This window comes from Rhinatrema bivittatum, chromosome 4, assembly GCF_901001135.1.
Source record: "Rhinatrema bivittatum chromosome 4, aRhiBiv1.1, whole genome shotgun sequence".
NCBI classification, from domain to species: domain Eukaryota; kingdom Metazoa; phylum Chordata; class Amphibia; order Gymnophiona; family Rhinatrematidae; genus Rhinatrema; species Rhinatrema bivittatum.
This window is the reverse complement of record NC_042618.1, coordinates 165,798,092-165,810,294: the sequence shown is the minus strand read 5'-3', so window position 1 is coordinate 165,810,294 and position 12,203 is coordinate 165,798,092. Positions and strand designations below refer to the sequence as shown.

The following is a 12,203-nucleotide window of genomic DNA, read 5'->3' as shown; positions in this document are numbered from 1 at the left end:
TCCCGGCTGGGACGCTTGCTGTGGCCTTCCATAGCATACCATTCTCTGTCCCAACCGGCCCAAGGTTGCACGACCATAACACCCAGTCTGGCTTGACATTGATGATTTATTTATTTATTTATTTATTTATTTATTTATTTATTGTTTTTGTTATACCGAGTTTCATGATAGGCATCACATCAACCCGGTTTACAAATAACAAGGAGTGTAAAGCATAACGTAACGTAAAAAACAATATTTTCAATAAGAACCTTGAACTTTAAACTGATGTTCGAGAAGGAGCTTGCAAAGCACTTGCAAGCGGCCGTGGACCTGGTGATGCAGAGTCTTGGCATTGGAGCACCGACTGCACCAGGACCAGCACTGACCTATCTCAAGCCCCTGCTTGAATTTTTACATGTGCTTATTGGCATGCTACTGGCACAGCCTGTGCTGGTGCCTGGAGTGGCATCGGCACCCAGTGAGGCATCAAAGGAGACACCGGCCAATCCAATGGTCATCCCCCAGTTCCCCGGAGAGAGATGCTCCCCATTGATTTCCATGCCGCTGGCCAGAGGCCAAGCACCATAGGGCTTGTCACCTGTAGATGCCCCTTATGACCCCTAGGGGGATGATGATGCGGATGCTTCCAACACCAATGCATCAGATGGTCTCCCCTCAAACCCATCTCCTCCAACTGATCGAAGGAAGTCTTCACTGGAGGACCTCTCCTTCGCAGGGTTAGGTTGATGAAAAAGCCATCCCCTTTCAGCTAGAGACAGAGGAGGATACCCGGCACAAGATGCTGGATATCCTCCAGTATGTGGAGCATTCCAAGGAAACAGTGGCAGTCCCAATACATGAGATTCTTGTGGAGCTGCTGATGAGGATGTGGGAACACCACCTCTCAGTGCCTCCTGTAAACAGGAAAGCAGACGCAGTTTATCTCATCCAAAAGGCTTTCTGAATTAAGGAGCATCAGCTACCACACCAATCTGTGGTAGCTGAATCCGCTCTCAAGAAGGCCAAGTGCCTTCAGACCCATTCCTCGGGGCCTCTGAGGGAAGGATCAGAGTACCATGGATGCTGTTGGGAGAAAGGTCTTTCAAGGAGCTATGCTTATTGCCAGCAGAGTGGCCTACCAGGTCTATATGGGCTAGTATATGCGGGACATTCTGAAGAAGGTGCAGGAGGAGGCTGAGCAGCTGTCTCAACAGCACAAGATATGCTCTAGTCGCTAGTGCACAAGGGCCTGGAGTGCAGGAAAAATCTACAATATTTTTGAGATGGCATAGAGATTATCTGCAGTGGTGCTCATAGACTTGCCTGATTGCAGGCCTCGGACTTCAACCGGAGATGCAGAAATGACTTGTAAATGTGCTGTGCACAGGAAAGATAAGGACCACCATGCAACACTCCAGCAACTCTCTGCTGGCACCCATGACTCATCCTCCTCATCCAGGAGGCCTTTGAGGTCAGGAGGAAGGAAGTCTTTCTTCACCTGAGGAAATACTACCTTCTTCCACTTTGACCCTGTCAGCAATTACAGGCCCCTCATAGCTGCCCTAGGCAACAGAGAGCTCCAAAGTCTCAGCCAGATCCTCAGTCAACTACAGGAAGGGGTTTTGACTGGATCACAGGGTGCATAGCCACGTTTGCCGTACCCGTGGCAAAGGATCTCCTGGTTGAGGGCAGGCTGTGATTATTATGTGAACCAGAGGCCCAGTGTAACCTCTGACCAGTGAATCCTTGACATTATGCGCAATGGGTACAAATTAAATCTATTGTGTGTCCTGCCAAATTGCCCTCTGAGTTCTTTTTGAGGACTAGTAGCTCATCAGGAGATAAATATAGAGGAGTTCTCCCTCTTAATGGCTAGAGTGCTTGAATCTGTCCCACTAGGAGAAAGAGGGCAGGGATTTTACTCCCTGCATTTCCTGATACCCAAGAAAACAGGAGGACTCCATGCCATCCTAGACCTAAGGGTCTTGAACAAATTTCTGAAAAAGGAAAAGTTCAAGATGGTTTCCCTGGGCACTGTAATCCCTTTCTTGAAAAAAGGGGACTCGCTATGCTCTCTCGATCTGAAGGACAGATACATTCATATCAAGATCCAACTCAAATCATCCTGGCAACCTCCTTGACCGATTCGCCAAGAAAGACTGTCATCCCAAGCCAACTCCGTCAGAAAATTCTGGAATGGTCCCATGATTCTCGTATCGCAGGACATCCTGGGTGGGCTCAAACCCTGGCACTACTCCAACGGTATTACTGCTGGCCCCAGATGAAAGGTGATGTTAAGGCCTATGTGGACTCATGTCCTACCTGCGCTCAACAAAAGCCTGTGGTAGGATGAACTTGGGGGCTGTTACAGCCATTGCTGGCCCCCAAGCAACCCTGGACCCATTTGTCCACCGACCTTGTGGTGGACCTCCCTCTTTCTAATGGCTGATTACTATATGGATCATAATTGACCAATTTTCCAAATTGGCTCACTTTGTAGCACTTCTGGGCTTCCCCTCTGCACCTGAATTGGCACATCTCTTCACTTCTCACATTTTTCGTCTGCACGTTCTCCAGCAACATATAGTCTTCGACCTAGGCATCCAGTTCACGGCTAATTGTTGGCGCTCACTCTGACGGAAATTCAATATTACACTTGACTTCACTATCGCCTATCACCCACAGGCTAACAGACAGGTGGAATGCACCAACCGTACCTGGAAGACTTTTTGAGAGCATTTATCAACGCACGGCAAGATAATTGGGCTACACTGCTCCCGTGAGCCTCTCACAACTCCCACATTAATGCTGTCATAGGGTCCTTCCTATACTTGATAGTGTACGGAAGACAGCCAGCTCCCCCTCTTCTAGTCCCACTCTCTGTCTCATCAACTGCAGCCCAGCTGACGGCTAAGGAACTAAACACCGTTTGGCTCCAAACTGAGGACATGATTCGGAAGGCGGCCCAACGAGCAAAAAAGGTAGCGGACCTTCATCGACGACTGGCTCCCCAGTTTAAACTGGGGGATAGAGTCTGGCTAAGCACCAACCATTACCAGCTCCAGGTACCTTCCATGAGGCTTGCACCATGTTACATTGGACCTTACACCATTTTGTGCCAGGTTGGTCCTGTCTCTTACCAGTTGCAATTACCCACCTCTCTGAAGCTTCACAATGTGTTCCATGTGTCATTGCTCAAACCTTTAGTGCTCTTCTGGCCCTCCCGAAAAGTGCTGAAACCACCAGACCTATTCTCCTAAGAGAACCAAGTTTACCAGGTCAGTGAGGTGCTGGTCGTATGCCGAAGGAATCGCAAGTGGGAGTACCTAATTTCCTGGGAGGGCTATGGCCCCAAAGAGAATATATGGGAGCCTGCCTCGATCATTTTGGATAAGGGTCTTTATGGACCTTCCACGCCGCTCACCCAGAAGACCCAGACCTATGGAGGGGGGCCCTAGAGGAGGAGGTACTGTTGTGTTTGGCTGGCCGTGGGCTTGCCTCATGGCTGGTTGCCTTTATCTCTCCCAGACGGGGTTCCTGACACCACGGCGAAGATGTGGCAGGCTGACGTGCAGGTCCAGCTGTGCTGGAGATGCCACCCTGAGCAGGGGGCAGCACACATATATCACAGGCAGATTTAAAGGGCCCGCAGTGGTAAGATCTCTGCGGCGCCCTCCAATGATGTCAACGGGGCACGGGTATTTAAACCCGAACCTGCCCAACATCAGATGCCTCAGCAACAGGTCCTTTCTTGGCTCCTGACACTTTGGCTTTGGATACTTTGTCCTCTTCTAGGATCAACACCTGGCTGACCTTGGACCTCCTCTGGACTTCACCCATCTTTTGCCTGCTCCAACCTTTGGCCCGTCTTCGTTCTTGCTGCTTGCCGCCTGCCCCGACGTCTGGTACCTCTTGACTCTGCCTGCATTCTCTCCGACCTTCTCCAACTGCGCTTCAGTGGATCTCCAGCTTTCATCTGATTCTTCATCAGCCAGAGACCTGCACATATGTCCTGCTGGCCCCGGCACCTAAGGGCTCAACCTGTGGGGAATGAGGCCTGGTATTGGTGAAGGTCCATTGGGTCTCTGCTCCAGCGAGGTCTGCCTGTCGAAGGTGAGGACCTGCAGGGCTCTTTCCTGCAAGTGGTGCCAACCTTGCCTTGACCCAAGTGTCCACTACTGCCACACTTCCCCAATCATTGAAAGTATCTCCAATTTGTGGTGGGAACTCAGCACTTCCAGTACCGTGTACTGCCATTTGGGCTTGAGTGCACCCCATTTGTTTTCACAAAATGCCTAGTGGTGGCACATATACACAAGCTGGGATTCCATGTTTTCCCCTATCTGGACAAATGGCTGGTCAAGAGCATCTCTCAGGCAGGAGCCAAAGTGTCCATACACTCGACCATCCGGGTGTTGGAGTCACTAGGGTTTGTCATCAACTACCCCAAGTCTCATCTCAGTTCATCACTTCAATTGGGCTTCAGTGGAGCCCTGCTAGACATAGCTCAGGCCAAGGCCTACCTGCCACAGTAACGGGTCATCAACCTGATGACCATCATGGTGGGGATTCAACAAAGCCAGCAGTTATCAGCCTGGGACATGTTGAGGTTGCTGGGCCATATGGCCGCTATAGTGCATGCCATTCCTCTAGCATGGCTGCTCATGAGGAGCGTCCAATGGACTCTAAGGTCCCAGTGGCATCAGGCCACACAGGACCTCCGAGATGGCATCTGAATTTCTCTGTCCTCCGGGTCTCTTTGTCCTGGTGGCAGGACATTTCTAATCTGGAATGGGGGGTTACCTTCCAAAGTCCCTGGGTTCAAATTACAGTGGCCATGGATGCGTCTACCCTGGGCTGGGGAGCTCATTAGAAAGAACAGCACCCAGGGTTTGTGGCCCGCCCAGGAACAGCATTGTCAGATCAATTTACTGGTGCTTTGTGCAATCAGCTGTCTAACAAAATTATTCTCATACAGATAGACAACCAAATTGCAATGTGGTATATCACCAAGCAAAGAGATAAAGGCTCATACCTCCTGTGTCAGAAAGCGGTTCAGATCTAGTCATGGGCTCATTTCCATGGGATGGTGCTCAGGGCCATGTATCTGTATGTTGTGGAGAATATATTAGCAGACAGGCTGGATCATGTTTCAGGCCCCACGAGTGGTCTCTGGATCAGGGTGTGGTGAATCAGATCTTCCATCTGGGGAAGCCCAAACCAGGGATCTATTCGCTGCACCTTGGAACAGGAAGGTTCTTCAGTTCTACTCTTTGCCCAGGACTTATGGCAGGCTAGCCTCAGATGCCTTTGCCCTGCATTGGGGACAAAGTCTTCTGTACATGTACCCTCCAACTTCAATGGTAGCAAAGACTTTGTTGAAACTTTGCAATGTCAGGGGAACTATGATTACACCAACGTGATATCTCTGATGAGCGGCGGTATATAAAAACCATTAAATAAAATTGAAGCCTCCTCAAGGCCTCTTGCTGTGTCCTGGGAATTCAGTGTGGGATTGGACCAGCTGATGAAAGCTCCTTTTGAGCCACTGCATTCCTGTAACCTGAAGTACCTGACCTGGAAGGCTACCACTTCAGTATGCAAGGTCATACAAAGTTTTATCATTACAGGGTGGTCTTGTGTATGCACTTTAAGTTCCTCCTTAAGGTGGTGTCTGATTCCATCTTAACCAGTCCATTGTCCTGTCAACATTTTTTCCCAGGCTTCATTCACACCTAGATGAACACACCTTGCACAATTTGAGCTGCAGAAGAACCTTAGCCATCTATCTGGAGCGGTCAGAAGCCCATAGTCAGTCCACCCAGCTTTATGTTTCGTTTGACCAGAACAGGCTGGATATCACCATTGCCAAACAGATGCTCTTCAATTGGCCAGCAGACTGCATCTTTTTCTGTTATGTCCAGGCGGGATTGCATCTTGAGGGTCATGTCAAGGCTCACTCTATTCGAGCCATGGAAGCATCTGTGGCCTACTTCAAAGCAGATCCTATGGAGGAAATCTGCAGAGCTGTGATGTGGAGTTCTCTCCACACATTCACCTTGCATTATTGTCTGGATAGGGATGGCTGACGTGACAGCAGTTTTGGGCAGTTTGTTCTTTGGAACTTGTTTGCTGTTTAGACCCAATTCCATTCCCACCTAGAACCTGTTGTTTTTATTCAGGCTGCCCCCCCTTGTTACCAACAAAACTGTTTATTTTTGTGCCTATTGACACTGGTTTTGGTGTTTTGTTGGTCTCCTTTTTGTTGGGGGGCAACCTGTAGCTAGGAATTCACCCATATATAAGGACTGCCGTCCTGTTTGTCCTTAGAGAAAGCAGTTGCTTACCTGTAGCAGCTGTTCTCCACAGACAGCAAGATGCTAGTCTTCATGAAACCCGCCCACCTCCCCATGTAGTTGGGTTTCCATTTCATGGGTTATTCCTGAATTCTATATTATGAGACTGAAGGGACCCTGTGTGAATGCGTAGAATAATGGCATGCTGAACATGCTCAGAGAGGCTCAAGTCAACCTTTGACATAAGTTTTCCGTGCCGGGTTCCAATGGATGATGTCACCCATGTGTGAGGATTGGCAACCTGCTGTTCTTGAAGAATACCTGTTATAGATAAGGAACTCTACTATACTTATATTCAAGTATTTCCCTTTACAGGAGTGGTCGTCTAGTCCTTTGTTTGAAAGGAAGGGCATTAAGAAGGACTCTTTCTTGGACCTGGAAGGAAGACCAGCTGCCTTAAATAAGTTCTATGCAACTATAAATGATGGCGGACAAAGAATTCATGCAATGCTTACAGTAAGAAATAGCTTGAGCAAGATCATCAGAAAACATGGCATCTATTTAGCCATATCATTACTTTGTAGGCCACAACTGATGTGTTCTCCTGAACCTTGTTGAGTAGAGTATGGCAATAAAAAAATACAGATACAGCTGCAACTGTATTTGCTTCTGCTGCCTGATCCTGAGACAGGTATAACTCCTCCCCCCCCCCCCCCCTTGGGGAAGGGAGCCACATTCCCAGTCCTGCAGAGCTCTGGATTGCTCATATAGGTTGGGGAAAAGGAAAAAACACTGCTGGGTACTGTGGAAGGAGACAGAAAATTCCTACAAAGCCACTGGAAAGGATTCACAGTGACATAAAATCAGAATTCAGTCCACACAGATGTGCGTTCCAAAACAGAAAAAAAGTTAACTGAAAATATATTAAAGTTGAACAGTTATCACAAAAAAATACAAGTGCTCAGCCCAGAACAAGATAGTAGTGCAGAAAACAGTAAACAGTTTTTCCAAAAACAAAACTTAAGGTCACGTTCTCTGACATAGTTCTTATGCTACGTAAGTCTCTTTAAGTTTTAAGTTACTCAGATTTTGTCCTAGAGCTCTTTTACATTGCTGCCCCATGGATGAAGCCCAGAATCCCTTATGAAATTCCTCAGTTTATTCACAGCTTGCAGAAGTGGCCCAAGACAACTCTTTCCCACTTTCTTTATGTGGTTGGAAGCTTCCAAGTCCAATACTAGAACTCCCTGATAAGCACAATTGTCACATGGTCCTCCTGGTTCCCAGCATAACTTCGTCTTAGCCACTCCTCAGTCTCCTGCACCAACTCTAATAATACAACCTCCTTCAAACAAGATATAGATTCCTCTTTAGATCTAAGATTGAAGCAATTGCCAGGTATTTATGTGTGTGTTAACTTGTGTCATTTTCTTGGCTAAAAAATATTGTGGTATTGAAATGTCTTAACCCCTTTTTCTCAACAGGTGGCAGCAGATCTCTTGCCTTTTCCAGGTGTAATTCTCTGTGCTGGATATAGATAACCTAAGTTGGACATGTATTGACACTTGTTTAAGCTGTGCTGCCTCTTCTTAATTGTCCTTTCTGTATTATGTTAGGTATCAGAAAAAATGTTTCACCTGTGGGTTAAACCAACAACAAAATAATGCAGGAAAGATTATACTATACAAAATTCCTCAACACACAGCAATATGTTAATTTTTTTAAGTGGCATCAAATGTGGAACTTCATAAAAAATATTTTAAGGGAAGAGCTCCACCTCTGTCATCTCAAAAGTCTTTTTACTTTTCTTTTGCAACAAAACTGTGTCCAAAATGTGTAAGGTGAACAAAATAAAAAATTCAAAAAATACACTTAAATCACTTTTAAAGAGCTACCAGGGAATGCCAAAAATGTCAGTCACAAATTAAATTTGTATATTGTATAATGCCACTTTGTGGCCAGTGCATTCTTCATGCAAGGTGAATCTCTTTCAACCACAGCATTATTTATAATCAGCATGTTAACGTTCAAGGGATGTGCTAGTCAGTTAGTGGACCCTTGGACCGGGCTGCCAGGGTTGACAGAATGGCAGGCCGGGAGGCGGAGTCAGATGCTAGGTAGGACTTCACCCAGGACCCGGAATCCCACCGGGAGGAGCCCGTAGGGACCCAGGCCCTTGGGACTTAGGCTGCGAGGAGGAAGTTCAGAGACAGATCAGAGGCAGGGCCAATGCTCCGTGGACAAGGTCAGGGCAACAGTCCAATGGAGAGAGTCCTGTAGCAAGACGGGGTCTAGGCCAGCAGCAGGCAGGCAGGCAGGGTGCAGAAGCAAACCGGGATCGAGGCAGGCGGCAGGCAGGCAGGCAGAGTGCTGAAGCAAACCGGGATCGAGGCAGGCGGCAGGCAGGCAGGCAGAGTGCTGAAGCAAACCGGAATCGAGGCAGGCGGCAGGCAGGCAGGCAGAGTGCTGAAGCAAACCGGGATCGAGGCAGGTGGCAGGCAGGCAGGCAGAGTGCTGAAGCAAACCGGAATCGAGGCAGGCGGCAGGCAGGCAGGCAGAGTGCTAAAGCAAACCGGGATCGAGGCAGGCGGCAGGCAGGCAGGCAGAGTGCTGAAGCAAACCGGGATCGAGGCAGGCGGTGTACTGAGGCAGGCCGGAGTCGGGAACCAGGAAGACAAACGAGAACGTCACTGAAGCAGGTATAGGAACGGAAGGCAACTAGTATTCAGAGAACCTCGTTGCAAGGCGTTTAGTCGGAGACTGGACGCCAGTTAAATGCGGTCCGGGGAGTGACGTCAGCAAAAGGAGCCGTCCTGAACTTCCGGGTGCTGGACGCACATAAGGGCCTTCCTCGCGCGCGCGGCAAGAAGGGGGGGGCGAAGCTTCTGGCGGCCTGGATGGCGTTCTCCACGTGGCGAGGCAGTGGCCTGGTGGCCTACTGGGCCGGGTACCCGGCGCGGTCCTCCGTGGACCGAGACGAAGGTACGCGGACCCGACCCCGAACATGGGGGAGGCGGTCGGGACCGCAACCGTACCCCCCCCCCTTTACGCCCCCTCTTCAAAGGTCCAGGTTTCCCTGGGTGGTCAAGATGGAACTGTCGGAGGAGAGTTTTGTCCAAGATGTTGCAGGCAGGTTCCCAGGTATTGTCCTCATCTCCGCAGCCCTCCCAGGCTAAGAGGTATTCCCATCTCTGAAGAATCATACGTCGACAACCTCTCGAATCTGGTATGTGGGGTCTCGTGGCAGGAGTGTCTGGGGGCTTGCGGTGGAAGCGGGAGAGAACCAGTGGCTTCAGCAGAGAGACGTGGAAGACGTCGTGGATTCGTAGAGTGGATGGTAAACGTAATCGGTAGGAGACCGACCCCACCCTTTCGGCGATTTGGAAGGGTCCGCAATATTTGGGAGCAAACCTCCTAGAAGGCATCCTCAAATGAATGTTCCGGGTGCTGAGCCAGCCACTTTCCCCAGGGAGATACACTGGGGCAGGTCGCCTGTGGCGGTCGGCACACCGCTTAGCAGCCATGGCAGAGGCAGCCAATTTATCCTGAGTGGCCCGCCATAGGTTCTGAAGTTGCTGGGCGGTGAGCTGCGCTGCGGGTGATGAATTGGGTGTGGCAATGGGTAACGGAGGCTTGAGCTGTTTTCCATATACCACCTGGAAAGGCGAGGTTCCTGTGGCCGCATGGCTCTGATTGTTGTAAGCGAACTCGGACCAGGGCAGGAGCTCGGTCCAATTATCTTGTTTTTCGTTGCTGAAGGCACGTAGGAAGGTTTTCAACGAGCGGTTCATTCTCTCAGATTGCCCGTTACTCTGCGGATGAAAGGCCGTGGAAAAGCTGAGCTGGACTTTGAAGCATTTACAAAGGGCCCTCCAGTATCGGGCGGTAAACTGCGGTCCCCGGTCGGAGACGATGTCTTGGGGCAGCCCGTGGATCCGAAAAATGTGCTGTGCAAACAGGAGTGCCAGTTCCGGCGCTGAAGGTAGCTTGGGTAATGGCACAAAATGGGCCATTTTAGAAAAACGGTCCACGGTAACCCAAATTACAGTCTTCCCTTGAGATGGAGGCAAGTCGACCATGAAATCCGTGGCAATATGGATCCATGGTTCGGTAGGAATCGGGAGTGGCTGTAGTAAGCTGCACGGAGGTCCGAGGCTAGGCTTTTGTTGTGCGCAGGTGGGGCAGGAACTTACGTAGGTCCGTATGTCTCGCCGAAGGTTGGGCCACCAGTAGAATCGGTTGATGAGTTCCAAAGTTCTCTCCTGACCCGCATGGCCTCCTGTCAGGGAGTCGTGGGCCCAGCGTAGGACCTTTACCTGGGCTGGTTTCGGAACCACTGACTTATCCTGCGACAACACAGTCAAAGTTGTCAAGCGAACCTTAGAAGGATCGAGGATGTATTGAGGAGGTTCCTGATCCTCCTCAGACATGGAGGTCCGGGACAGAGCGTCGGCTCTAACGTTTTTTGCGGCAGGGCGGTATTGCAGGGTAAAGTTGAACTGGTTAAAAAAAGTGACCAGCGGGCTTGTCGGGGGTTCAACCGCTATGCTTGGGACAAAAACTCCAAGTTTTTGTGGTCAGTGTAGACCGTGACAGGGTTAATTTCTCCCTCTAGCCACTGCCGCCACTCCTCGAAGGCCAGCTTAATGGCTAGAAGTTCCTTGTCTCCTATGGAATAATTTGCCTCCGCAGGCGAGAACTTCTTGGAGTAGTAAGAGCAAGGTAGTAGTTGTCCCGAAGGGGAGTGCTGACTAAGAACAGCTCCAACTGCGACGCTGGAGGCGTCCACCTCTACTATGAAAGGACGAGTTGGATCCGGATGGCGTAAACAGGTGTCGGTCAAGAATGCCTCCTTCAGATTGGCGAAAGCTTCGGCTGCAGAATCGGGCCAAGACTTGACGTCCGCTCCCTTTCTAGTTAAGGTCATGAGGGGAGCGACCCGGCGGGAGTAGTGGGGAATAAAATGTCTGTAAAATGGCAAACCCCAGGTACCTCTGCAGAGCCTTTAGTCCGGAGGGATGAGGCCAGTTGGTGATGGCGGATACCTTCTCAGGGTCCATCCGGAACCCAGTAGAGGAGATGATGTACCCTAGGAAGGGCAAGGATTCAGTCTCGAACACACATTTCTCCAGTTTGGCGTAGAGATGATTATCCTTTAAGGCCTGTAACACCTGTCTTACGTGCCGTCGATGGGTCTCCAGGTCCTTGGAATATATCAGGACGTCATCCAGGTACACGATGACGTGCGAGTGGAGCATCTCCCGTAGGACCTCATTCATGAGGTTTTGGAAGACTGCCGGGGCATTACAGAGGCCAAAGGGCATTACCAGATACTCGTAATGCCCATTCCTGGTGTTGAAGGCAGTCTTCCACTCGTCTCCTGGACGTATGCGGATGAGGTTGTAAGCCCCTCTGAGGTCGAGCATAGTGAAAAGTTTGGTTCCCTGGAGCCTATCCAAGAGCTCGGGGATCAGTGGGAGTGGGTAGCGATCCCTCTTGGTGATGGCATTCAAGCCACGATAGTCTATGCAAGGGCGGAGGGAGCCGTCCTTTTTCCCTACGAAAAAGAAGCCGGCCATGGCAGGTGATCGGGAAGGACGAATGAAGCCCTTGGCAAGGTTTTCTGTAATGTATTTGGACATGGCGGTGGTTTCCGGCAGGGATAGTAGGGATGTGAATCGTGTCCTCGATCGTCTTAACGATCGATTTCGGCTGGGAGGGGGAGGGAATCGTATTGTTGCCGTTTGGGGGGGTAAAATATCGTGAAAAATCGTGAAAAATCGAAAAATCGCAAAACCGGCACATTAAAACCCCCTAAAACCCACCCCCGACCCTTTAAATTAAATCCCCCACCCTCCCGAACCCCCCCAAATGACTTAAATAACCTGCGGGTCCAGCGGCGGTCCGGAACGGCAGCGGTCCGGA

General features: G+C 50.0%; 1 protein-coding gene across 1 annotated transcript in view; it reads left to right on the top strand.

Annotated features, from left to right (window-relative positions):
- The window catches only part of DNAH17 (dynein axonemal heavy chain 17), a 1,486,981-nt gene that overhangs the window by 357,389 nt on the left and 1,117,389 nt on the right, over positions 1 to 12,203 (top strand). Inside the window, exon 16 of the mRNA XM_029599137.1 lies at positions 6,654 to 6,794. Coding sequence (XP_029454997.1) covers positions 6,654 to 6,794 — 141 coding nt within the window. The remainder of the gene's footprint in view (positions 1 to 6,653; positions 6,795 to 12,203) is intronic.